Genomic DNA, 25,527 nt, shown 5'->3' on the forward strand with positions numbered 1-25,527 from the left:
TAGAAGTTAGAAACATTGTTCTATTCCGAACAAAAAATAAATTGCTTGCTTTACTATGTTTTACTAATAAGATAGTATTAATATTAACTATGTAAGTAGTTTCACACTAGTGGCACATGAAAAATTTAAATTTAAAAATAATATATATTTTAGCGCTTTGAAATACATTTAAAAAAAATAGTCAGAAGTACGCAAATAATACATTACACACTTGACACTGTCATCTTTAATTTAAGGTTTTTTTTTTTTTTATAATTGTAATTCTAATCAATGAATGTGAAAAGAAATAGTGATGTCAGTAAATGCGTCAACTGAGATCTAAAATTCTAAATGCAAGTCAAAGTAAAACAAAAATACAAAAAAATTGGAAAAAAGAATAAAAAATGGCGCCTATGTATATCCACAATGACACAAAACACGATCGCAAAGACGGAAAAAGACAACACCAAACACGTTTTGCTTTGAACATCGCAGGGTTATTTTCGTCATTCCAAAAATAAAATGCTTCTCATTTTCGTTTTCCTCTTCTTCCTTCTTGAAGGTAACCAATCCAACCTTCACACTTCACTGTTCTCAATTCAAACCTCACAGAACAGTATCTCTCCCTCTTTCTCTCTGTTTCCTTTTCTCTTCGTCAACCAAGTTCCCTAATTTAGCAATTTCTAGAAACCCTAATTTGCTTGCCAAGCTTTTAATTTTACGATTCCTGCTCAGATACGGTCAACGGGAGTAGGAAGAGCTACCAGTTTCGATAAGGTTTGAACTTTATGATTTCTTAGTTTAGGGGTCTTAGCTCATACTCCAATTAGATTTCAGGGGCTAGCTGAAGTTGATACTGTAGTGTGTGCGTGCGCGTCCATGGCGAACTGTGCGGATTCGGAGCAGTTCCTGGTGCTGTCTAGTATCCGGACGGGTCTCAAGAGAGAGTTTGCATTCGCCATGAAAGCTCAATCCGAGATCTGTGGGTCACTGGGCCGGACCAGGGCCTCCAAGAACGGGAATGCGGTTCAGGTCGTGAAAAGCCCGGTCAAAAAGCGGTCCAGGAAGTCAAGTTCGGGGGAAGGGAACAAGAGCGAGCCGAAAAGTGAGGACTTGAATTGTGGGGTGGTGAAAAGCGAAGATGGTGGTGGTAGAGGTGATGTTATGAGTGAAGAGGAGGCAAAGAGTGATGTTGTTGATGTGGAGGAACTAAAGAATGAAGGTGTTACGGTGGTGGTGGATGAAACGGAGAAGGTTGGTTGTGAAGGTGACGCGAAGGAGGGTGGTGAGGTATGTTGTTCTAAGGAAGATGGTGTTGTTGGTGGGGCAACACCGGTTTCAATTACAGGTGATAGTGGTGGTAGTTTGAAGGGTTCTGTTGTTTCTATGGAGAAGCCATTTAGGAGGTTTACTAGGTCTCTACTAAAGAGAAAGTTGGAAGAAGATGTTAGTGGCGCAAAGGATGGGAATGATAAGGTAAATAACAATGCCGAAGCTGTTGAAGTTGGTGGTAATAATAAGAAGCGTGCTAATGATAGTGGCAAGGATGTTGAAGTTGGTGATGATGTCAAGGAGGGAATTGAAGATGGTGCATTGGTTGCTGTGTCCAAGGCTAGTACTAAAAGGTGCCCAACAAGTCTGAAGGAGCTTCTAGCCACGGGGATTCTTGAGGGTTTGGCAGTGAATTATGCTCGCAGTGTGAAGGTGTTGGCTGATTTTCCTTCTTATTGTGTGGGCTCTCTTCTTGAGATATGAGTATTGCTGTTGAAAATGCGAGTGTCTAAATTTGAGAAATTTGCAGGCAATCAAGGCTGGAGAAGCAGAGCTTCGGGGAGTGATTAATGGCAATGGGATTGTGTGCCATTGTGAGGATTGCCATGGTGTTGAGGTAAGTAAAATGAAGATACACTTTATGTTACTGTATGGTCTAAAAATATTGTGTGTTAGTTCCTTTGTTTTTTGTGGAACTAGGTTGTGACGCCCACCTTGTTTAAGCTTCATGCCAGTCGTTTAAACAAGTGCCCCCCAGAGTATATATACCTTGAGAATGGGAGTACTCTTCATGACATCATGAATACATGTTTGGATGTACCATTAGAAACCTTGGAAGAAGTTATCCAAAAAGTTATTGGAGGCTTCACCATAAAGAAATCTACCTTTTGTTTTAACTGCAGAGGTTTGAGATTCACTTGTTTGATTTCCTCTGTACTTTTTTGATGTGCTTGCAAGCTTATTCCAGTCAGGCTAACAAGTAATTCTATTGTATCATTGTATATCTGAAGATACCAATGTTGTGTCGAGACTATTATGCAATTCATGCATGGAGTCAAAGGAATGCCAACCTAACCTCCCCACTCAAACAACTGACACTAGCAATTGCAATGTTTCACATGCAGTTCAATCCAGGTACTAGTTGTTTGCTTGATGATCATAATTAGTATATCATGGAATACTATAACAATTTAAGAAAGAAAAGCATGACATTTGTTGGATAGCAAGGCATTTTTTTTTTAAGTCATTGTTATATGTAATATAGGTAAGGCCATCGTCGGAATTTACCGAGCATTTCTTTTCTGTATATTTATTAGCAGCGAGCTTATAATGTGTCCATATTCTGATTGTTTCTATACTAGCAGGATGACAAGTTTGGTTTCAAGCATTGATGCATTGGTGCTTTATTTGAGTATCATTTGTACAGATGTATTTGCATGTCACTCTTACATATGTATTACAAAACTGATCGGAATATCGTTGCCTCAATGTAGTCATATGATTATATAACATGAACTGTTTTACTATTGCAGATCCCCAGAACCCATCGTGGTTCAAAAGTCAATAAACAATGGAATGAAGCACAGCACATCTCGTGATAAGAGTGACGGAAAAGTAACTAAGAAGTAAGCATTTGTGTTCTGTTGGAAGTGCAATTTTTGTGTATGAATTAAATATTATTTTTATTTGTTTCAACATGTATTTTCTCCCTTATACGTCTCTGAAATTTTGAAAGGGATCTACGCTTGCATAAGTTGATCTTTGAAGCAGATGTGTTGCCAGATGGAACAGAAGTAGCATACTATGTTCGCGGAAAGGTTGCATTGATAATGACTTGTCTTTATTTTCCTATTTTTTATCAATTATAGCACTTCTGAATGTGCTTTTCTTGTGTTGGCAGCGACTGTTGGATGGTTACAAGCAGGGTTTTGGAATAGTTTGTAGCTGCTGTGACAAAGAGGTACTTCTTCTTATGTAGTGTAATTGTCCTATATATTTGGTTTCAACCAGACATTTAACACTTCTTTTTGAAATACAAAATAAAAATGAATGAACAGATTAGTCCCTCCCAGTTTGAAGCTCATGCCGGTTGGGCATCACGTAGGAAACCGTGAGTATTTGTTGTTCAAACTCTATTATTGGATTATCGCCATGCATCTGGCTTTACCTTACAAGGCTGTCGGTATTCATTGCCTCTTTTCATTTGAAAACTTCTCTTTCGCCCCTCTTCTTCTTTTTTTTGCCAATTTTTCTCCTTCAACTTTCTAGCCTCAAATCTCAATGTGTTTGGACCCTCAAATTTTGTTGTATGGTGTATTGAGAAAATTGACTAGTGTTTGCTTCCCTGCTCTAACATTTTGATGTATTTATTGCAGTTACCTCCACATATACACATCTAATGGAGTCTCACTCCATGAGCTGTCCATCAATTATTTAAAAGAACGGAAGTTTTCCTCCAGTGATAATGATGACCTCTGCAGTATATGTTCTGATGGAGGGGATCTTTTGTGTTGCGATGGATGCCCAAGAGCATTTCACATCGGTGAAGTCCCAGTAACTTATTTTCCATATTGTGTATAAATTGATTCTTTTGTAATATACTTGTAGATGGAGTGTATGTTTTGGTATTTTGTTATTCATGTCTAGGAACTATTTGACAACTCAGGTCTATTTATGTTTATAGAAGAATTGTTTCTGGCTGAACACAGAATTAGTTTTGGCATGTGCCTTATTTAAATAATATGTTTCTGCTTTGTGATCTCACCCTTAATATTTGCTTAATTTGATGTTGCAGATTGTGTTCCTCTCCCCTCTGTTCCAACTGATACCTGGTATTGTAAATACTGTGAGAATGTCTTTCAGAAAGACAAATATGTGGCGCATAACGCAAATGCGTTGGCAGCTGGAAGGATTGCAGGCATTGATCCTTTAGCACAGATACATGAAAGGTGTATTCGCATTGTTAAAACTCACCAGGTTCACCATGAGGGATGTGTACTGTGTAGGTAATATCCTGTATTATTTAATTAAGCAAATTATTATATTATTTTCTGAACTTCTCTTCATCTGGCTATTCTTCCTTCATGAGCACTATGTAACTCTTGTAGTCATGACTAAATTTATTAATATATCTTACAGCATGCTCCTTTTATATTTTTTAATCACCCCTGTTTTTCTCCCCATATATATATGGCTCAAGTTTCTTAATTTTCAGGCAACCATATTTTAGCAAAATCTTTAGTCCCCGAACTATGATGATTTGTGATCAGGTAGGTATTGTGTTTCCGGTAGATTTTCAAATCTTAATAATTTTAATTATTCCTATGCTGCTAATATCTGTGTCATAAATTGCTGATTGAAGTATCTTTGCAGTGTGAGAAGGAATATCATGTTGGGTGTATGAAGGATCATAACATACAAAATCTAGAGGTACAAGATATTCTTTCCTTTTTGACTTCCATCTTGAAAGTTTGTTTAATCTTTATCTTTTATTGAGAAATTTAGTTTTATGCATTGTTGATGTAAATTTATTTGATGGGTGTAATTTACCAGGCATTGCCAGAAGGGAATTGGTTCTGCTGCTCAGAGTGCAATGGAGTTCATGCTGCTTTGGTAAATTTAGTGGCTGGTGAGGAAGAGAATCTTCCAGATTCCCTCCTTAGCTTGATTAAGAGAAAGCATGAAGAAAAAGGTTTAGAAACCGGGGCTGCTCTTGATGTTAAATGGAAGGTTCTGAACTGGAATCTTATTGCTTCTGACAAGACCAGAAAATTGCTTTCGGAAGCTGTTGCTATCCTCCATGTGAGTATATATTAGTTAATTAATTTTTTTAATTTTCACCTCTACTAATTACTGAGATCATGAACTAGAGCATTCGGATTTGGTGGTTTACCTTTATGTTAATCTTATATACTTTTTTGAGAGATTAACTTAGTCAAATTTGGTATTTGTTTCCTAGGAGCGTTTCGGTCCTATAAATTCTGATTCGAGAGCCGATTTCATTCCAGCAATGATTTATGGGTAAGCAACACTCAATTCTTTTTGTACTAGTGATACACTTATTCAACATTTCTGGACATGTGAATGAACCCCCAGTTCTTTTCTTCGGATTTCGACAGGAGGAAAATTGGGGATTATGATTTTCGCGGAATGTACTGTGCAGTTCTCATTGTCAAGTAAGTCAGATTGTGAAGTGTGATTTTTTGCTAAGCATGCACATGTTTGGTTTGATGCCACGTCTTATTTTGGAATCTATTTTATGTTTTTGCAGCCAAGTAATTGTATCTGTTGGAATATTTCGCATCTTCGGGCATGAAGTGGCAGAGCTTCCCTTAGTGGCGACGCCTACAGACTGCCAAGGACAGGTTTTTATTCAATTTTCACTTCAGCTATGATTAATATATACCTTTCTTCCTAGAACTTTTTAATTTGAGTAGTTACACATAGTAAATTATATATATGTTTTTTCTGAATAGGGTTACTTCCAGTGCCTCTTTTCTTGCATTGAGAGGGTGCTTGCCTCTTTAAAAGTGAAACATTTAGTCCTACCAGCTGCGGAAGAAGCTGAATCAATATGGACCAATAAATTTGGGTTTACAAGGGTTGACCAAGATGAGGTGTGTAACCTAATTTGGTGTCCGGCTATCCTTACTATCTATCTATCGTCGTTAAACCTAGACCTTGATCTCACCATTTCCATTCTTGTCGCAGATAAATGAATACAGGAGACGTCTCCGAATGATGATATTTCAAGAGACTCCCTTACTGCAGAAGCCGGTTTCTGCACTCGCAAGTACTTAGGGCCAAAGGAATATTTCATCTGCGGATCTTTCTTTTTAGGGTTGTTTTGCTGGGTGTAGAGTGGGAGCTCAGAGCAGAATAAAAGCATTGTATAGGATGATCTATTTGGTGTACAGAGAAAGAAAAAAAACACTAATCACTCCTCTTTCTTGGTGTAGTTCTCATATTTTTTGTTTTGGTTCTACTGAAATTGAAATGAGGGTCATGCTAGGGTTAGCCAGGACAATGGATTCTTAGCAACTAGCAAATTTTGATGTTACATTCATTTGGTTTTGGTGTATAATCCGGTTTTAATCTTAATCCCGATGATAAGGTGCTTTATCTGTCTTCATTGTTAATACTCTATTTGTAAAGTTATTAATATTTTGTTTGAGTAAAGATGAGTAACAAATAATAATACATTAATCGTGTAAATTTTAAGATAATGATGCAAATAAAAAAGATTTAGAGGAAGAGGAAAACACTCGTTATTTTTTTATGTATCCAACGCCTTCAAGTGTATTTGCGTGTAGAAAATTCAACGTTGGAGCGGGAAAATTTCAAATTTGAAAAAATAAAAGTCAAGTGAATGCTTCGTTTTTTAGCCGTTAATCTTTTAAATTCTTAATACTACTATCTTTTTATTTTAAAAAAGGAAACAAAAAATTGCACAGTGCCACAGTGTATTATATAAGAAGTGAATTTACGATTCCAACCCTTGTACTGATTTTTTCGCCACACAAATATATTCCCTCCCTCCCTCTCTCTTCCATTCACACACTCTCACTCTCTCTCTCTCTCGTTAATCATTTCTCGTTTCTCTGGTAAGCGCTCTTTCTCTCGCTCTCGCTTTCTCTCTCTCTCTCTCTCTCTCTCTTTCTTCTTCGATCAAACTTCAATTCCATTTGATTTGAGAAGATCCTGTTACTCTCTAACAGATAGATACTTTGGATGAGAATTTTGTATTGGATTAATTTTTCTTTGGACGATTGAACGAACAGAACAAAGTCGGAAAGGAAAAAACAAAACCCTAGGCTTTGACGATGGGTCAGATCCAGTACTCGGAGAAGTATTTCGATGACACTTACGAGTATAGGTAACAGTAACACGCACATTTCTCAATGTTTACATCATCTTTTCCAATCGACTCAACTTTTTATGTTTCTTCTTTTTTTTTTTTCATTTAATTTATATTAATGTTCAGGCATGTGGTGCTGCCTCCCGAAGTTGCTAAGCTGCTTCCAAAGAATCGACTTCTCTCTGAAGTATGTTAATATTTTTTTTATGTGTTGATCGAATTTCATTGGAATTACTCTATATTTTGAATCTGGTCATGCAAATTGGTAGAAATCAAGAGAAACTTTCGATTAGGTTTTCGAATTATATTTTGTAGTTATATAGTCTGTTGTAGTATTATTCAGTTGATGAAGGCATGAATATAATTGTTTATTCACTATTTTGTTTGAACTTTGAAGGCTCCTTTGTTGGTTGATACATATTTCTAGTTTTAGGGGTTTCATTTCTAATTCTTTTTCCTTTGTGCTTGGATTTGACTATACAGAATGAGTGGCGTGCAATTGGTGTTCAACAGAGCCGTGGTTGGGTTCATTATGCGATTCACCGCCCCGAGCCACACATCATGCTTTTCAGGAGGCCATTGGATTATCAGCAACAGCAGGAAAGCCAGACCCAGCAAAGCATGCTCGTCAAGTGAATTTAGTTTCCATTGAAAATCTGAAAATGATGATTACAAACAAATTTATATAGGTTTTTATATAGTCCGTTTTAACATGGCTGTGTTGTTAGTTGGCCTGTTGGGGATTCTCTTCTGTGGAGAATCTGAATTTGATTGAATGTGGTTTTTTTAGACTTTCCGTTGTCAATTTGAATGTCCTTAAACGTTGCTGTTTCTTAGGGATATGTTGGTGTACCTCACCTCTCGTGTACTCGTATGCATGCTGGATTTAATGATATTCACGGGGCTACCTTAGTGCTTACGTATGATATGTGAATCTGGCTCTGAGCTTTAAATTAAAGAGTACCTATGGTTTCCATTAATGGTGAATTGTAATACCCCTTTGCTACAAAATTTTTCAGTTCCGAACTAGATGTTTCATTGGAATGAACCATGTTACGTTCGTGCATCAAAAATTTTATTGTCCAATTTTTGCTTCACTTCACGTGTTTACACATTTCCAAACATTGAGCTTTTAATAAAGCATTAAAATAATAGTAGTGATGAGCACAATAAATTTGGGTGCAAATGATACAAATTGGTTGCCAGCCAATTAGAGGAGCGTTAGATACAAAATTTAGTGGTAATGATGAACCATCTTTTACCTTCACTCGCTGGCTGTATCATGAATTATACTTATATCTCAATAACTTTTTTCTGTTAAGGCTAGGGGTGTTCAAATCCAAATCGAACCAAATTAAACCGTTTATCCAATCCAATTCAAATCGAAAACCGATTAAAACCGTACTAATTCGGATTTGATTGGATTCTATTTTTTGCAAACTGGTGGATCGGATTTCGGATCTACTTTTCATAACTGATTTAATACAATCCAAACCGCATAATGTATATAATATTATTATTTTATTATTATATTTACAATTATATATATAACATGTTCAATTGTTTATACATTTTTATATTATTCATGTATTATTATTATTTAATAAATATTTTATGTTCAAAATATTATTTATTTATTTATTTTAATTAATATATAATTTTATTTTTATTGTTATATTATCGTTGGCTTTTTAATATATTGTTGAGACTTGTTATGTCATTGTTGATTATTTAAAATTTAATGTTGAGACTTGTTATATGTATTTAATTTTTTTAATTTATAAAACCGCAAATCCAATCAAATCCAAACCATAGCGAACACCCCTAGTTAAGGGCATGCGTATTCGTTTTCTGAAAAATAAAATAGAGAAACGAATGAAATTGTTTTTGGTAAGCTTTTTTTTTTTTTTTTTGTCAAGTGGATTGGACAACCCCCAATCCTAGGTATTACACCCATGTATTACACACTCACACAACACACTCACACATACTACATGGGTATACTATTAATATGGATTCTATATTCCTCACTGAGGATTCGAACCCGGGTGCAGCTCCCAGCGAGGCAGGTGATACTGCCATTGAACCAAGGCCTCGGCTGCGTTTTTGGTAAGCTGTAACTCATGGAGAAAATTCACGGGCCTGGCGAGTTATGTTGGGCCGTGTTGTTTAAACAAATTATTCATGTGGCCAAAAAAGAGAGGTCCAGCCCAAAAAACGGTCATCCTCCTTCTCATCACGTTCCCGTACAAGTGTCCTCTTTCTCCAACTTTAACTCCACTCTCCGATCGCAATTAGGGTTAGGGTTCGCAAGCTTTTCCAAATCAATAGCTTGCTCCACTACCTGCAGCTCTGAGCGCATTGCTATGGCTTCCTGATTGGGTTGGTAGCATCGCTAGCGAGTTTAGAAAACAATTTTGGATCACTTCTCAGAAGGTAGGTCTTTTACCTGATTAACTTTCGATCCCTATGAATTCTACTCGAAGCTTTCAACTTCTGTAAACTGTGAATCTGCAATAGTTTCTATGTGTTGAAGGTGTGTTTTGAAATTCATCTAGGGTTCGGAATTTTTGTTATATTATATATATAGGTAATGCTTTAATTGTTGTTGTAATGTAGCTGGTCAATTATTTGGGGGCATTTGATTGTTGCGTAAATGGCACGTGCGCGCAATCTAATAGTTGCTGGAGGGCTTGTTGCTTTTGCTTCAGCAGGGTTGGCATTTCCGTTCTACATGGCGTAAGTCAACTCAACTAAAATCTCAATCACTTTTCAATCTTCAATGCCATTTGCATGTTTAAATCATGTTTGAATTTCAGTTTGAAAGGTGCAAGCTGAGTTTCAAATCATGCTCAGATCATGTTTGTCTCAAACTGCAATTTAAAACCATTCAATATATGTGGCATAGTTATGGTGTGTGTGTGTGAGTTGGGTTACTTTCCTTGTAAGTAAACAATTTGCATGCTTTAATGCAAAGAAATTGGAGTTAATACTCAATAGTAGAGTTTGTATTGCATTTGCCCAGATCTTCAAAGAAGCCTGTAATTGACTCAACAAAGCCGCTTCCGCCGCAAGCAACTTTTCGAGGGCCTTACATTAACACCGGCTCGCGTGACATCGGTCCTGACGATCAAACTTTCCAGAAGAAATGAAGCAAGCCTGAGAATCACCATGTTTTGTGTTAGAAGGCTAAGCTCATGCATAATATACATACATTTGGTTATTCTTCAAAAGGAGTTTATCATCTGGCATGCAAATCATTGCAACCGTGGCAGAGTTGTGCATGTTCTTAAAAATAATTTTACACGTGTTGAATAATGTTTTGTTCTGAAAAAATGATGTAGTAGAATCTGCTAGCAAAGAGTTCCCCCACGGTTTGAGGGGATCATGACATGGCTGGTCGTTGGAAGATTTGAGTATCATCTTGTATGAACTAAGAACCAACCTAGACGGTGGGAGCTTTTTTTTTTTTTTTTTTCTCTTTTACTATTTATATTTTCTTTAAGAGGTTCTTGAATCTGTATGGATTTATGTTACTTGAGTGATTGTAATAAGAAAAAAGATGAATACTATCGCCACATTATGACTCGAAGCTCATTGTGAGAATAAAATTGCAAATTACTCAAAGCTCATTACCATTCTGGCTTGCAACTAATTTAGGTTGTGTGATTATCATTTATCAATATCTTTCAGAGACTGAATAAACTACCATTTCTATTTACAAATATTTTGAGCGACGGTAAATCTATTCATGAAGAAATATATCTGATTTTGTGATGATGGGTTTCATATGATAAAATTACTGAAAAAGGGCTGAAGAATTTAGTCATTGAGCTTGAAACTTGAAAGTGCTGTCCGATGTAAAACTCTTAAACTGCTTCAAAAACAATGGCCTCATTGTCAGATTTCATTGTTTCATGTAGTTGTTGAGAAACGTTGACGTCTGTTTTTGCATCCATGCCACAAGGGTAATAAAATTTTATCGTGACATGCTCTATTTTCAGCATCTAATCTAACACCGCTATGAGCATTGCAACACTTAAAACGTGCTCACCAACCGTTCATTGTTTTGTCTTTTTGTTCCCAGTTTTACTTCAAAATTAACTTTATGAACTCGTTTATTCACTTTGAATATTGAGCTAATACTCATCTTTTCACTTGATAAATTGAATAATTACATATACTACATTTTATACTTACAAAGGACTAAAACCAAAAGTATTGATGTTCTAGTTGAAGCTAAATTGCAAGACCTGGCCCACGTGTACTTAACGTATATATTATGCTACATGGCAGCAATAGCATCAATCTTGGAATGCTTCTCTTCAAAATTGTGGACGCCAATTGTTTCTCTCACAACCGATATTTTCAGTTCACACACTCTGGATCTTTCCTTTCTCTTTCTTTTTGTTTCCATAAGAATGGGAAAAAAAAATAAAGTGAAAGTTTCCAGTAATTACACAACATTAAGCGCTGTACTAATTCACTGAATTGAGGAAATAATCCAAAATAAGCAAATAACCTTTATTTTAATAAATAAAATAAAAAATGTCTGGAAAATGACAGTGTTGAATTCAGCAGAACATTGTCTGAAAACTGGAAAAGAGGGGAAGGGGAGAATACAAACATGAACATTTAAAACTTGCACGACTCAACAATCCTTCTTCCATTCCCCTTCCCTCAAATTCGAAACAATAACCAAAACCCTCTTCAAACCTTAACAACACCCCAAGCCCCCCAAAAAAAGTTTTTTTTTTTTTCACCATTGATGGCACTGCGACACTCTTCTTCAACCTTTTCAACCACGCTAACACTCTCTTCACCGAGAACCAAACCCCCAAAACCTTTTCCGCTTTTCTCCTTCACAAAGTTCCCATTTTTAACCGCACCAAACTCCATTTCCATCACACGGAGAACCAGAACAACCCTCTCTCTAACAGTTCCACGTGTTGCTGCGCCACCAACAAAGGTTGAAACCGAAGAAAGCAACGAAATTGATGAAGGTGCCGATGAAGAGAGCTCGTCCACGAAGTTCACATGGAAGGATCACTGGTACCCAGTTTCTCTGGTGGAGGATCTGAACCCTCGGTACCCAACGCCCTTTCAGCTTCTGGGTCGTGAGATCGTGGTTTGGTTCGATAATTCTAAGTCCCAGTGGGTTGCTTTTGACGATAAGTGCCCCCATCGTCTCGCTCCTTTATCTGTAAAAATACTCTCTCTTTGTTCTTATTCTATTTTATTGTATTAGCTGAATATTAAAAAAATCAAATATTTTCAAGTAGTGAGTAGTTTAAGCACTTTCACTCATGTGGCAATACATAACTTAAGGTTTGTATAAGATATTTTTAAACCTGTGATCTCACAATCCATAACTGAAGTCTGAGTAATATATAAGCTTATGTGTATGATGCTGTTTTTGGGAGAAGGATTTGGGTTCCATGTTTCTTATTTATTTACTTATTTGAAGATTGAAATTGGATTGCAAGATAAGGAGAATGTTTGAGGAAAAGGGGTGTTTTCAATTTTTGGGGATTAAAATTGGGTGTTTTTGGTTTTTGGCAGGAAGGAAGGATTGATGAAGGAGGGAACTTGCAATGTTCCTATCATGGTTGGTCTTTTGATGGATGTGGATCATGTGTTAGGATCCCTCAAGCTTCCTCCGAAGGACCGGAAGCGAGAGCTTTGAAATCTCCTAAAGCGTGTGTCACAAGGTTCCCTACAATGGTGTCTCAGGGTTTGCTCTTTGTTTGGCCTGATGAGAATGGTTGGGAGAAAGCTAATGCTTCCAATCCTCCAATGTAATGAACTTTATTTGATTCTGTCTTTAGTTACTAAATTATCTACTTTGAATTTTTAAATTCATTATTTAACTTTAGTCTAATTTGGTCAATTAAAATGTTGTCCACTGTTCTTTTATGCTATGATCAAAGAGTGTTGTTTTTCTTTTCATTTGATATGTATGGTGAAATTGTGTTTGTTTAGGTTGCCGGATGACTTTGAGAAGCCGGAGTTTGCCACCGTGAACATTCAGCGTGATCTGTTCTATGGCTATGATACTCTAATGGAGAATGTCTCCGATCCTTCTCACATTGATTTTGCTCACCACAAGGTACAAATAATGCCTTTTTCACTTGATTTATATATGCCGCATTGTTTATTCTTAGTCAATTTGCTGGTTGTCAATATTTTATTTGTATCTGGTTTGTTAATTGAACTTAATAGTTTATTTTATTTTGATGTCATTGGTGGAACTTTATATTTTATATTATTTTAGATCTCGGTTTTTAGTATTATAAGTGATGCGGTTGTTAAAAATTTGTCATTAGGGAGAAAATTATGGTTAGTTCCGTTTGTTATATATTATAGTCAATTAGTCATCACTCACCCTAGGACCAAAAAAGTTGGTGGAGTTGAAATCATGTCATATTGTTGAGTTCAATAATTCCATAATTGCTAAAATAGAAGTGATCAACATCCACAGGTTACAGGCAGGAGAGACAGAGCCAAGCCTCTGCCATTCAAGATGGATTCTAGCGGACCATGGGGCTTCGCCGGAGCCAATGAAGGGAACCCAAGAATCAGTTCCAAGTTTGTTGCACCATGTTATTATATGAACAAGTATGTTCATGACTTTTTACTTTGGATGTTGACATAATTTCCTTTTTCACATTCATCATAGATGTCAGCATTATCGATGAAAGGATATTGTCTATGCTTCTGTTTATGGTTGAAAACACCAAAATAGGTTGATATGTCGCTAATCTGGCTCCATATAATCGCCATTGTTATTGCAGAATTGAGATTGATACCAAACTTCCAGTAGTTGGTGACCAAAAATGGGTAATATGGATATGTTCCTTCAATGTCCCCATGGCACCCGGTAAGACTCGCTCCATTGTTTGCAGCGCTCGAAACTTCTTCCAGTTCACAGTGCCAGGGCCTAACTGGTGGCAGGTAACATTGAGGATGTTGACTTCGTTATCCGATCTACTGATTTATTTCAACAGATTGTAAGCTTAAGTCGAGCAGCGAGTTTCATGAATGCTTACATGTAACTTTGTCTCTGCTTGTTGCAATATACATATATCAGGTGGTTCCTAGATGGTACGAACACTGGACATCAAACAAGGTATATGATGGAGATATGATTGTCCTTCAAGGCCAGGAGAAAATCTTCCTTTCAGAAACCAAAGACGGTGGTGACATCAACAAACAGTACACAAACATCACCTTCACACCAACCCAGGCAGATCGCTTTGTCCTAGCATTCCGAAACTGGCTGCGGCGACACGGAAACGGCCAACCAGAATGGTTCGGGACAAGCAGCCAACAGCCATTACCATCAACCATCCTATCAAAACGCGAGGTATAGATAAACAAATCTTAACTCGACCCTTCCACACACCAATTCTGCGCCACTTGAATTTAAACATGAATTAAGTTGCTATGATTTTGTAGATGATGGATAGATTTGAACAGCACACACTGAAGTGCTCTGCATGTAAAGGAGCTTATGAGGGATTCAAAACATGGCAGAAGGTCCTAATTGGTGCAACAGTTTTGTTCTGCGCATCAAGTGGAATCCCATCAGAGACTCATTTGAGAGTAATCTTGGCTGGGCTTGCAGTTCTCAGTGCAGGATTAACCTATGCCGTAACCGAACTCCAAAAGAACTTTGTATTCGTAGATTATATTCATGCCGATATAGATTAACCAAATTACCACAACTGTAAATATACCACATCAATGTACCTATCATCGTGTATCATTTGGATTCATTAGGTTCAATTTGAACCCTATTACGTAGATTATGAACTTTTATGTTCTTTAAACCTAATTCGTTTATCTAATAATGCTCAAAATGTATATCAATTGGAATTAACAAGAACATATCATTTAAATAACAATCAGCATTGCATCTACATGTACCACAAGAAAAGCAAAACGAAATCGGTTCAAATAAACAATGGAAAAACCCTAAACCTAAGAGCTAGTGAATTTGGTAACAGCTTTGGTTCCTTCAGAAACAGCATGCTTTGCGAGCTCACCAGGAAGCACGAGTCTAACAGCAGTCTGAATCTCCCTGGACGTAATGGTAGGTTTCTTGTTATACCTAGCGAGTCTAGAAGATTCTTGAGCAAGCTTCTCGAAGATGTCGTTGATGAAACTGTTCATTATTCCCATCGCCTTGCTGGAGATTCCGATGTCAGGATGAACCTGCTTCAAAACCTTGAATATGTAGATCTTGTAAGTTTCCACGCTCTTCTTCGCCTTCTTTTTCTTCTTATCCGTAGATCCACCTTCCTTCGGGATCTTCTTCTCTGCACGGGGCTTCTTCTCCGCCGGAACTTTGTCTCCGGTTGCCGGTTTCTTCTCCGCTAGCTTCTTCTCTGCCTTCGCCATTATCAGAGATCAGAGAGTGTTTTGCTTTTGCTATTGAAATTGTGTTGTGTGTGAGATTGGAAGGAAGAGTAGGGAATGTATTTATATGTGTGGGGTTTCAGATTTGATTGGTGGAGAGGGTGAGGTGCGGATTGATGACGTGGACTGTTGAATGTTTTGATCTCTGTAATGGACGGATGGGATTAGTGTTGGGACATTTAATCGGGGCGCGTTATGATTTTGGAGAAGGATCAATTTTGTGTGGAAAAATAGTTGGCGCGCAAACGAGGCAAATTTCGAAAAAAAAAAAATGATTTGAGAGATTAATATTATTTTTATGATTTAATCGTCGTTATCTTAATGCCATATGTTATATGCCAAAAGGACAAATTATTTTATATTTAATTCACCTAAAGAAAAAGATTCTCTACCGAATCAAATGTTTTAAGTTATAATAATGCGACAAGATTGTATATATAACACTAAGCAATTTTTATCTTTTCTTTTCTATCTAGTAGTGATCAAAATGTATTATAAAAACTTACTCCATGCTTGTGTTCTAAGTTAGGCGCAGTCAAAATCTAGCTAGTAAGTATGGTGAGGGATTTCAAATCTATGTTTGGTTCAAAAGTAAAAGTGGGAGTAGATTTTATTTAAATGAGTTATATATAAAAATTCTTTTAGTGAAATTTACTTTTATTTCAACCTGACCTCCTAGACATATATAAGTTAAAAGTCATGATATGGGCACTTGATATGCACATCACAACATAGATTTGAATAGTAAGATACGCCAAATTTAATTGTGATTAACAACACATAAAGGCATGGGATCGATATAGTTCAAGTTGTATATATACATCTCTTAATTAAGTATTTGTAAATAATAAAAAGTGTTTTATGAACGAATATACCAAATACTAATTCTTATCAAAATGAGCTGAAATCTTTTTGTTAATTAAGGTGACACTATATTAGTTAGATGTATGTTCATATATATAACAAAATGTTTTTCCCTCTTATCATATATGCACACAACTAAACCCTAATGCTATATATATTTATATTTTGTTGTTTGCCATGGCATTTTCCAACTTAACATGTTAAGAACTAATTCGTCGTGAATTGGAACTCTATTTAAGGATTTGTTGCTGACTAATGAGTTGCTGCATATACAAAGCGAGATTCAAACTTCTGACACTTGGTTAAATAGAATAGTGAGTTAACTACTAAACAAATTCAACTTGGCTATGCTATATATATACCCATGTGAAATTCACTTATTGATATTAATTTTGATGCAATAGTAACAACATTATTTGGTACTTACACATGATAAGAAATATGGTAAAAGAAAGTGATAATATTGCACCTCTAGCTAGACAAGTATCCAAATTATATACGGAAAAGTTTAGGGACCAGCAACTTTTTCAAATTTTGGTCAGCATGTAACTAGTAAAAAAAAGTGAGTCATTGAATGAAATTTCACACAAATCTTACACCATTAAAATCATCATTAATGACTACTTAATGGCTACAAATACCAAAAGTTACTGCCCCTAACACTCCTCTTTATATACACAAACATGTTATTATGATCCTTGAGTAGCAGCATGAACTGGGGAGTGGCCAAGGAACAAAGCAAGATGTCCGAAGAGCTTGTCTTTTCTTGAGAAAGTGGTTCCACAAGAACACAACCATTTATTGGGATCACCACAGTGCTTCTCATGGGTCCTCAAATCAGAGAGCAGAGAGAAGTTCTTGTTGTTGCACCTCTTGCAAACATACATCTTTGGGCAATGGCTTCTCTTGTAGTGATTCTTCACACACACCATTGATTTCAGTGCCTGAAACTTGGCATGATTCTTGTTCCACCTGCACCCATCTTCAGGGCACGAATACTTCTTCTTCTTCTTCATCATCATCTTCTTGTTATTGTTATTGTTCTTCAAGGCTTCACTGGTTTTGAATTCATCTCCATGAGCCCTCATATGCATCCTCAGATTCGCTTCGCGCTTAAATCCTTTCCCACATACTTGGCAGAAATGTGTGTAGCTTGCTAACAAATCAGCAGCATCCAACTCAATTATATCTGTTTCTTCTTCTCCATCATCATCCTTAGTATTATTGTTATCATCACAATAAATAACAGTACTATTGTTATTGTTGTAGGGTTCAGAAAACCAATGGAGTGTTTCTTCTTCTTCTTCTTCGTCTTGTTCTTGTGCAGGTTCATCATTAGCAACACTACTAGTAATGATATTACTATTATTATAATCATAAGATTGGTGGTGATGAGGGTGCAATTCTAATTGTTGATTATTGCAAGTAGAAGTAGCAATAATGTTACCTGATGATGGATTGTTATAACTATTGATGTGTTGTTGGAAGGTGAGTCTGAATGAAGAGGAAGCAAGTATGATATCTTGGATGGTGGAGGTCATGGTGGATATCGCCATGGAATAGGAAGAACAAGGAATTGATGAGTGGTGCCGATTGGGGGAGGCTACAACCCCCACAAGGGACTGCAACTCGTTGATTTTATCATTGAGAACTGAGAGATAATGGTACATGGTGGATGATGATGATGATGAGTATTGCGTCATAGGTGGGAATCCACCACCACCACCACCTTCATCAGATGATGCAGCCGCCATTATTCCAAACCTGTTACTGCTTTTGTTTGTTATAAGGAGGGATCAGAAGAGTTCAATTTCTGATCTTCTTTCTCCTAAGGTTTGGTAGCAGCTCAAGGCTTTGACTTTTGTTACTTCTTCATAAAATACTTACATATATACATACCATAAATTCTTCACAAAATTTATTTTTGAATAAATAATTATTTAAATGTTATTGTTTTTATATGAAGGTGATATCTACAAACTCTAATATTTTTTAACTATAGTCTTTATATAACAATAATTTTGTGACTAATAAATTTTACTTTTTTTTAGCTAATATTTTATCATTTTTAAATATTAAAAATAAAATTGTCAACTTTAAATTTTAAAGTCTAATAATATACAAATAAAATATTAGTTTTTTTAAATGGTGATTAATATTAATAAAAATATGGATAATTTACAATACTTCTTAATTAATATTTATAAAAAAATTATTAATAAACTATAATATATATATATGGTTAAATTACACAATTGGTCCCTACACATTCAGTGAAATTGTAAATTAGTTCCTATATTTTAAAAGTTTGTAATTAGATCTTTAAAGAGAATTAAAATTTACAATTTAATCCCCGCTGATCAAAAAGTGTTGATTTAATAGAATATTCTCAGAATATGCTAAGAATATTTTGTTAAAATAGAGAATATATTGAGAATATTCTGTTAAATCAAACACTTTTTGAACGACGAGGACTAAATTACAAATTTTAATTATCTTTAAAGACCCAATTACAAATTTTTAAAATATAGAAACCAATTTACAATTTCACTAAAAGTGTAGGAATTAACTGACATATATAAAAGTATAATCGGTCAAATATACATATATACTCAATTTAATATATGTACAAATTGTTGGCCTTCTAATTTTTTGCTATTAAAATTTAATATATTACATCCTTAAGTTCTATTAAAATAATGAATACTAAAAAGTTGAAACTCATCCCCACTAAAAACCTCCCTTGCATGAAGCCACTCTTAGTTAAGCTGCTTATTAGGTATCAAATTAACCCTTGTAACTTCATCTGTCTGCGCCCAATAACATTTAGTCATTTACAATTTCAACACGTTGAATGTGAATGTTATGAATTGGTTTACATCCTTCTCTCCATCTATCTCAACTAACTTTCTTAATTAGTTAAAATAATATTAAGCTGATTTTTCTCTTGTATACATACATGTAGACACATAGGCTTAATTGTTGGTTTAGGGTTTCACAATCGTTCAAGATATACTATTTTTTTGGCTGAATTCAACGTTTTCTACTTAATGAGAAACAGTCTTTTACTCCCTTCCCTTCGTTTTCCTTTTTATAGATGTGTTTGTGTTTGTGCATCCAACAATATACCAGAAAAATACAAAAAATACAGTGAAAGTAATATATCAAATATATAAGAAATATAGAAACCAATTTTTAATTAGCCAGTGTCAATCAATATTACAGTTTAAGATTATAATTTAGAATTTAAAAAAATCAAAATAATTTTTAAAAAAATGGACTAATATTAACCCAAAATAATTACCTACCTAATATTCCTCGTATAAATATAATTGAAACACTCATTTCAAGTTTCAACACCTAACATAGTATAAGTTCAAAAACTTTAATATGAAAAAGAAGTGGGTTCATTTTGGAAACGGAAATGTTTGGTAACCAAAGAAAATCAGCCAAAAACAGCCATAACTTACCTTATTTAGCATTCATTAATTGTTGCGACAATTAATTAATATTAAATAAGGTAAGTTTTTGCTGTTTTTTTTGTCTACCTAGCATTACGCGGTAGAAAATGGTGGCATGAAAGAGAATAAACTGCGAAGTGCCTCAATTATTGATGTTTATAGTTATTAAAGTTACTTTTCGTTTGATTTAGTATATATATGTATAACAATTTAAAAAATATATATATACTAATTTATAAAAAATAAAAGTTTTACTAAATCACATCTTATTATACTCTAAGCCATATACTAATTTAGTTATAGTATGAGTTTAGGATTCATGTAAATGATCTCGAGATTAATTAAGAATGAAAACATATATTTCCATCTTGATCAAAAACTTATTTGAAATTAATGTAGTTCTGGACGTAAGGTCTAGATTTTTTTTTTATAACGGTTCAAATGTTTTTTTCAGCAAGATAAAGTTATCTAAAGTCTTTAAATGAGAATGAAGAGTGATACTTACAAAAAATAATTAACAAAAAAATTGAACTGTGGTTATAAATTACCATTAAAAAATATCTGTGCGTGATGGGATATTTATACAGTAAGAGTAATAATTTTTGTAACTTATCCTTTTATACTTTCTTTTTGTTTAGGGGATATTGAGATCCCATATTATGAATTCGAACCAAAACAGGTAATCGGGTCTAACCCGAACTAAACCGATGACTTTTGTTAGTGATTGGTTTGAATATCGGTTTTGAGAGTGCGAAAACCGAACTAATCTGCGAACCCGATCATATATTAATTAAATAAAAAATAAAAAAATTTATATGTTATTTTCATTAGACAATGATTATTCATTATTAATATGTTTAGATTTTAATGAGTTTAGTTTTTAATGTGTTTGGTGTTTAATATGTTTGGATTATTTATATTGATGTACAATAATGTAACTTGTTGAATTTTTAAGATAAAAATTTAGTTTTTTTATGAATTTCAAAGTTATCGGATACCCAATTATCTGAACCGAACCAATCCATTCTTAATTGGTTTGGTTTGGTTCGGATATATGTACAAAAAAATACAAATCTGAACCAAACTGAACCAATTACATTTTGATCGGTTCGATTCTAATTTTACCATAAATCCGAACCAAACCGACTCGTGCTCACCCCTAAATAGTGAATTAGGGGTGGCAATGGGTAGGGTAGAGTAGGGTTTGGATCTAACCCTAACCCTACCTGCGAGTTGAGATTTTTATATAAACTCAACCCTACCCTACCCGCGGGTTGAGAATATCCCAACCTTAATCCTACCCGCTCTTAATCCGCGGGTACCCAACCCTACCTACGGATTACAAAAAATATACAACATTATTATATAACTTGATGATGATTTAAAATAAAACTGATTTTTATGTAAAAAAATATTAAATTATCAATTAATAATTTTCTTTTAGTGGTTAAGAATCTTTTGCATTTAATGAGGGGTATTTGATTCAACATCCACTTAAAACATATTTTTATATAAGTATATAACGTAAACATATATAGAGTGCGGGTTGGTTGGGTAGGGTTGAGGCTCAACCCGCACCATACCCGACCCGCACGAGAATCCTACCCGCACCCAACCCTACCCGCTGCGGATCGGGTTGGCAACCCTACCCGATCGGGTGGGATCGAATTGAATACCCACGGACGGGTAGGATACATATTGCCACCCCTACAGTGAATCAATTTGTACGAATACACATTAGTGCAGGTGATGTCTTATTGATGTATAAGTTGGGTCGAGTCAGAACCAAATGATCCAGACTCTAACTAAGTCGGATAGTTTTGGAAACGGATCTTCTAGACTCTTAAATTTTGTGAACTGGCCTTTTATTTTGGGTTTGACCCCTAATATTGAGCCAGACCATGAACATATCCGAATTTTAAATTAATATTATTTTTTGACCAAAAAAAATTATTATTATTTTGTACTCTCTACATTTTATTTTGAGACATACAAACACAATTATTAATGTGGTTCATTTCGTATATAATTTTTTAATTAATTGTTAATAGTCAAATTGGACTTATTTTAAATATTAGACAATTCAAAAAAATTTAAAAACATTAGAAATTTTATTAATTGGACAAAGTAGAATAAACGACGTCGTATTGGCGAACAACGCATAAAAGATAAGACATGGCGCATAGCGAGAGGAGCACAGCATAGCTGGATTCTTCTTCTTGCGCAACAATGGCGTTAGCACTGCCTTCGCTTTCTTCTACTTCTTCTTCGTTTCTGCAGCAAAACTTCACTGGAAGCTCCAAGGGACCCACTTGCAACAACACCAACAACACCTCAAGCTTTTTGGTCTTTGCTCAAAAGAAGGCAAAGAAAATCCGAAAGGTTACATCCACATTCTATGCTCATAATTCCATTAAATTTCGTAACTTTATCTCTCACTCCGATTTTATCTTGTGTTTCTGCAACTGGGTGTGCTTGGTTTTGCCGCATTATTCTGTTTTTTAATTCCCCTTAGTTATTGGTGTGCTATTTTTGAAATCAGATTATATTGAAGGAAGATGTAGCTGAAGTAGGAAAGAAAGGACAACTTATTGATGTTAAAGCTGGTTTCTACAGAAACTATCTTCTTCCCACTGGAAAGGCACAGATTGTTACTCCTCTTCTGCTCAAGTAATGTGTAATTCAATTTGAGCTATTTGTTTGATAATTATTTACAACTTTCATTGTTGGGTATAAGACTGTAATATCTCATTGTAGTGTGAAGAAATAAGCTTCATCTCTATGAAGAGTAACTTTGAAGTGTGACTGTAAACTGACCAGACTCTTAAAAATTTTCTGGCCTTGATTGAGAGAAAGCATATAGATGTCTTTAGAGTTCATAACTTGAATAATCATGCTTGTTGCTAGAATTTATTTACTTTGTCCATGGGGCTTTGATATTTTGGGTTGGTCATGTTTGTGTTTTTTCCATAAAACTCAGGCTCTTAACTCCCCTTCATGGATACAAAATGAAATTTTGTAGTCCTTTCTCGGATTTTCGTTCTCAGCTTGAATTCACTTTTGCACCTTTTCAATGACAAAATAATCAAATTTTCTTGTACAAATATTTGATTTCATATTTTCTAGTCAATTTTTCCGGTAGGCCATCTTGTCTGAATTATTTTCTTATGCAGGGCTAGCTTAGCTTAGCTGCTTCTGTATGCAAAAATATGCATTGCCATATAAAATGTTAACAATAATGTATGTGTTGTTTGCACAATTTAAACTGAATTTCCCTTGCATCGTCTAGGGAAATGAAGTTAGAGGAAGAAAGAATTGAGGCCGAGAAAAGACGGGTAATCTTTTTCCCCATCCAATCCTTACTTGGATAGAATGTGTCTCTGTTAATGTGAACGAAGGTTTCCATTTGTGAGTAGGAGAAACTTCTGCTAGTAAGCTTTACATATAAACCTGGTGTTACGAAAATCCTGCTGTCTTTTTAACTTCTAACTCCATATTAGTTTTTATTCCGAAAATCCATTTCATTTTCATATCTTATTGTCTTCAATGCAGGAAAGTTTACAACTACTTTGATACTTCTTCATTATCAGTATAGTTTTCCCCCTCCTATATGATTATTGTATGCATTCCTCAGTATCTAAGTTTCTAGTTCTGCAGGTAAAAGAAGAGGCACAGCAACTTGCTCGAATTTTTGAAACAGTTGGGGCTTTCAAGGTGAAGCGGAAAGGTGGTAAAGGAAAACTAATTTTTGGAAGGTGAGGCTTGTTCTGTGCAATTTTGAGCTGTTGATTTATGCTCTATATGGATTATGCTTCTAAATTTGCTTGTTATTCAGTGTTACAGCTCAAGATCTTGTTGACATTATCAAAGCGCAGCTTCAAAGGTACTATCTGTCTAATGTACACAAGTCTTTCTTTTTGAGAATTGGGAGTCTAACTAGTCTTATGTAACATGTTATTCTTCTCTAAATGTGAATGACTATTCTTTTCTTCTTCCTTTGAAGCTTTCCAATATTAAGGAACAAGTGTGTTTATGAATAATTGTCATGTGATCTTTTGTGATTTTCATAGGGAGGTGGACAAGAGAATTGTCGAACTTCCGGAGATACGAGAAACCGGAGAGTATATCGCAGAGTTAAAGCTGCATCCGGAAGTTACAGCGAGAGTAAGGTTGAATGTCTTTGCTAACTAAAGCACAAGTATGAAGTTCTATATGCTAATAATGCACATTTGGAGCTACCGGCTTGCAATGGTTCAAGGTAAATAACCACTGTATGAATCTTCAAACATCAAGCTTTATGTGATTTTGTCCCAAAAGTTCTAATAGAGGAAGGATTCCTAATGTACTAGTTCAATGGTTTATGTTCATATTTCCTCTTTGAATGTGTATTCAAGTTTTAGGACCTTTGTTTGGAATGTACTATTTTCTTGGTAAAGAATATGTTTTGACTCAATGGTTTATGTTTCTATGACTTACTTCACTATGGGAGGGAAATTTGTGATGTAAAGTATTTATGTTGATTGGACTTGCCCATCTTTTTTAACAGCTACCAACATGGGACAAAGGAAATGAATTCTCTTCCTAGATAGTATCATGTGTAGTGACAAAGGTCATGTAAAATTTTCAGACGAGAATGTAATATTCATATATACATTACATTCCGGTGGATGAAAGCTTTTCGCATGCTGATTATTGTCATTAACAAATCATAAAACTTTGCTTTGCTTGGCCAAAAGAATGAAAATAAAATAAGACTTGAGTCATGAAGCAAATTCAAAAAATCAAATTAAGAGTATAATGTAAAAATGTTGCTGCCCAGGATCGAACTGGGGACCTTCAGTGTGTAAGACTGACGTGATAACCACTACACCACAGCAACTCTTGATGGTAGGGAATCTTAGATTATTTTTATATCCTATGCTCATGATTAATTAGACACAAACTTGTATTCTAATGAACTTGTGAAAATATTATACTCTAAGAACAAAATAGGGTCCAATTAGACACAAACTTGTATTCATTTTCTTAAATAAAAAGGTGATTAATTTCTTTTCAGGAAACAATACATACATTCCTTGTATTGTACATGTGTTTGGTACAAAACTTTTTTCAACATAATAATAAATGAAGAATAATTATACTTTAAACATAAAAGAAAACTTCGTTTAATTAGTTGTCTTAATGATAAAAAAGAAGTGGATTGTTGACAGCGCCCATGGTATTTGTTCACAATAATTAAGTAGTCATAATTTATACTTTAGGAAAAATTTCAATTGTATCGAGGAAAACCGATGTTTCAATTGTTTTAACCATTGATTTTAATTAATATATATTATATATATTTTTTATAATTCAAATTAACGGTTAAAACAATTGGAACACCAGTATTTTCGATATATTTGAAACTCTTCCTCTACTTTATACATATATTGGCCAATATACTATAACGAACCCTATATGTGGATATGCTTCTCCATTGAATATCATTGGCAAAATTCAAACGTATAATAGATTAAAAATTAAGTTGTTGAATCCTTCCAGGCTGCTACACTAATTCCAACTTAATACTCATCATGGCTTCTAAATTGAAATATGGATTTTATTAATATATTAGATGAGTAATCATAATAATGGATTGTATATATAATATTCTTTATATTATATACTCGTCGC

The 25,527-nt window shown here is 34.9% G+C and overlaps 7 protein-coding genes and 1 non-coding gene across 9 annotated transcripts; 5 read left to right on the forward strand and 3 right to left on the reverse strand.

The window, feature by feature from the left end:
• Positions 1-472: 472 nt before the first annotated feature.
• On the forward strand, positions 473-6,386 carry LOC107629283 (Acyl-CoA N-acyltransferase with RING/FYVE/PHD-type zinc finger domain-containing protein). Its single transcript, XM_016332033.3, has 18 exons — positions 473-1,683; positions 1,781-1,867; positions 1,951-2,155; positions 2,262-2,385; positions 2,784-2,876; positions 2,987-3,068; positions 3,152-3,211; positions 3,309-3,361; positions 3,627-3,793; positions 4,046-4,256; positions 4,466-4,520; positions 4,624-4,680; positions 4,804-5,052; positions 5,210-5,271; positions 5,370-5,426; positions 5,522-5,615; positions 5,727-5,867; positions 5,962-6,386. Exons 1-18 carry the CDS (start codon positions 859-861, stop codon positions 6,049-6,051), a joined length of 2,712 nt encoding a protein of 903 aa, XP_016187519.1. The 5' UTR covers positions 473-858; the 3' UTR covers positions 6,052-6,386.
• A 348-nt stretch (positions 6,387-6,734) lies between these two features.
• LOC107629282 (cyclin-dependent kinases regulatory subunit 1) lies at positions 6,735-8,027 on the forward strand. 2 transcript variants are annotated; one of them, XM_016332032.3, is made up of 4 exons: positions 6,735-6,854; positions 6,969-7,126; positions 7,235-7,295; positions 7,592-8,027. In XM_016332032.3, exons 2-4 carry the CDS (start codon positions 7,074-7,076, stop codon positions 7,742-7,744), a joined length of 267 nt encoding a protein of 88 aa, XP_016187518.1. In that variant the 5' UTR covers positions 6,735-6,854; positions 6,969-7,073; the 3' UTR covers positions 7,745-8,027. The 2 variants fall into 2 exon arrangements, with proteins under 2 accessions (XP_016187518.1, XP_016187517.1); XM_016332031.3 differs by having other exon boundaries at positions 6,751-6,854; positions 7,032-7,126.
• Positions 8,028-9,310: 1,283 nt separating this feature from the next.
• LOC107634123 (uncharacterized) lies at positions 9,311-10,396 on the forward strand. The gene is made up of 3 exons (XM_016337697.3): positions 9,311-9,544; positions 9,728-9,847; positions 10,134-10,396. Exons 2-3 carry the CDS (start codon positions 9,765-9,767, stop codon positions 10,258-10,260), a joined length of 210 nt encoding a protein of 69 aa, XP_016193183.1. The 5' UTR covers positions 9,311-9,544; positions 9,728-9,764; the 3' UTR covers positions 10,261-10,396.
• Positions 10,397-11,405: 1,009 nt separating this feature from the next.
• ACD1 (Pheophorbide a oxygenase family protein with Rieske 2Fe-2S domain-containing protein) lies at positions 11,406-14,940 on the forward strand. Its single transcript, XM_016332029.3, has 7 exons — positions 11,406-12,311; positions 12,671-12,906; positions 13,091-13,217; positions 13,590-13,726; positions 13,903-14,062; positions 14,199-14,474; positions 14,567-14,940. Exons 1-7 carry the CDS (start codon positions 11,877-11,879, stop codon positions 14,819-14,821), a joined length of 1,626 nt encoding a protein of 541 aa, XP_016187515.1. The 5' UTR covers positions 11,406-11,876; the 3' UTR covers positions 14,822-14,940.
• Positions 14,941-14,972: 32 nt separating this feature from the next.
• Positions 14,973-15,558, reverse strand: LOC107629281 (histone H2B.9). The gene has a single exon (XM_016332030.3). It carries the CDS (start codon positions 15,509-15,511, stop codon positions 15,092-15,094), a length of 420 nt encoding a protein of 139 aa, XP_016187516.1. The 5' UTR covers positions 15,512-15,558; the 3' UTR covers positions 14,973-15,091.
• A 1,524-nt stretch (positions 15,559-17,082) lies between these two features.
• Positions 17,083-18,147, reverse strand: LOC107632380 (protein SENSITIVE TO PROTON RHIZOTOXICITY 2). Its single transcript, XM_016336066.3, has one exon. The coding sequence runs from the start codon at positions 18,145-18,147 to the stop codon at positions 17,083-17,085; it is 1,065 nt and encodes a 354-aa protein (XP_016191552.1).
• A 3,853-nt stretch (positions 18,148-22,000) lies between these two features.
• Positions 22,001-24,442, forward strand: RPL9 (ribosomal protein L9). The gene is made up of 6 exons (XM_016332028.3): positions 22,001-22,236; positions 22,397-22,524; positions 23,144-23,189; positions 23,512-23,609; positions 23,690-23,737; positions 23,925-24,442. The coding sequence occupies exons 1-6, from the start codon at positions 22,084-22,086 to the stop codon at positions 24,043-24,045; spliced, it is 594 nt and encodes a 197-aa protein (XP_016187514.1). The 5' UTR covers positions 22,001-22,083; the 3' UTR covers positions 24,046-24,442.
• Positions 24,443-24,660: 218 nt separating this feature from the next.
• Positions 24,661-24,733, reverse strand: TRNAV-UAC (transfer RNA valine (anticodon UAC)). The gene has a single exon. It is a non-coding gene; the product is annotated as a tRNA-Val (tRNA).
• Between the last annotated feature and the right edge of the window lie 794 nt (positions 24,734-25,527).

Source organism: Arachis ipaensis, chromosome B3 (genome assembly GCF_059453495.1).
Source record: "Arachis ipaensis isolate K30076 ecotype BB chromosome B3, ASM5945349v1, whole genome shotgun sequence".
NCBI classification, from domain to species: Eukaryota; Viridiplantae; Streptophyta; class Magnoliopsida; order Fabales; family Fabaceae; genus Arachis; species Arachis ipaensis.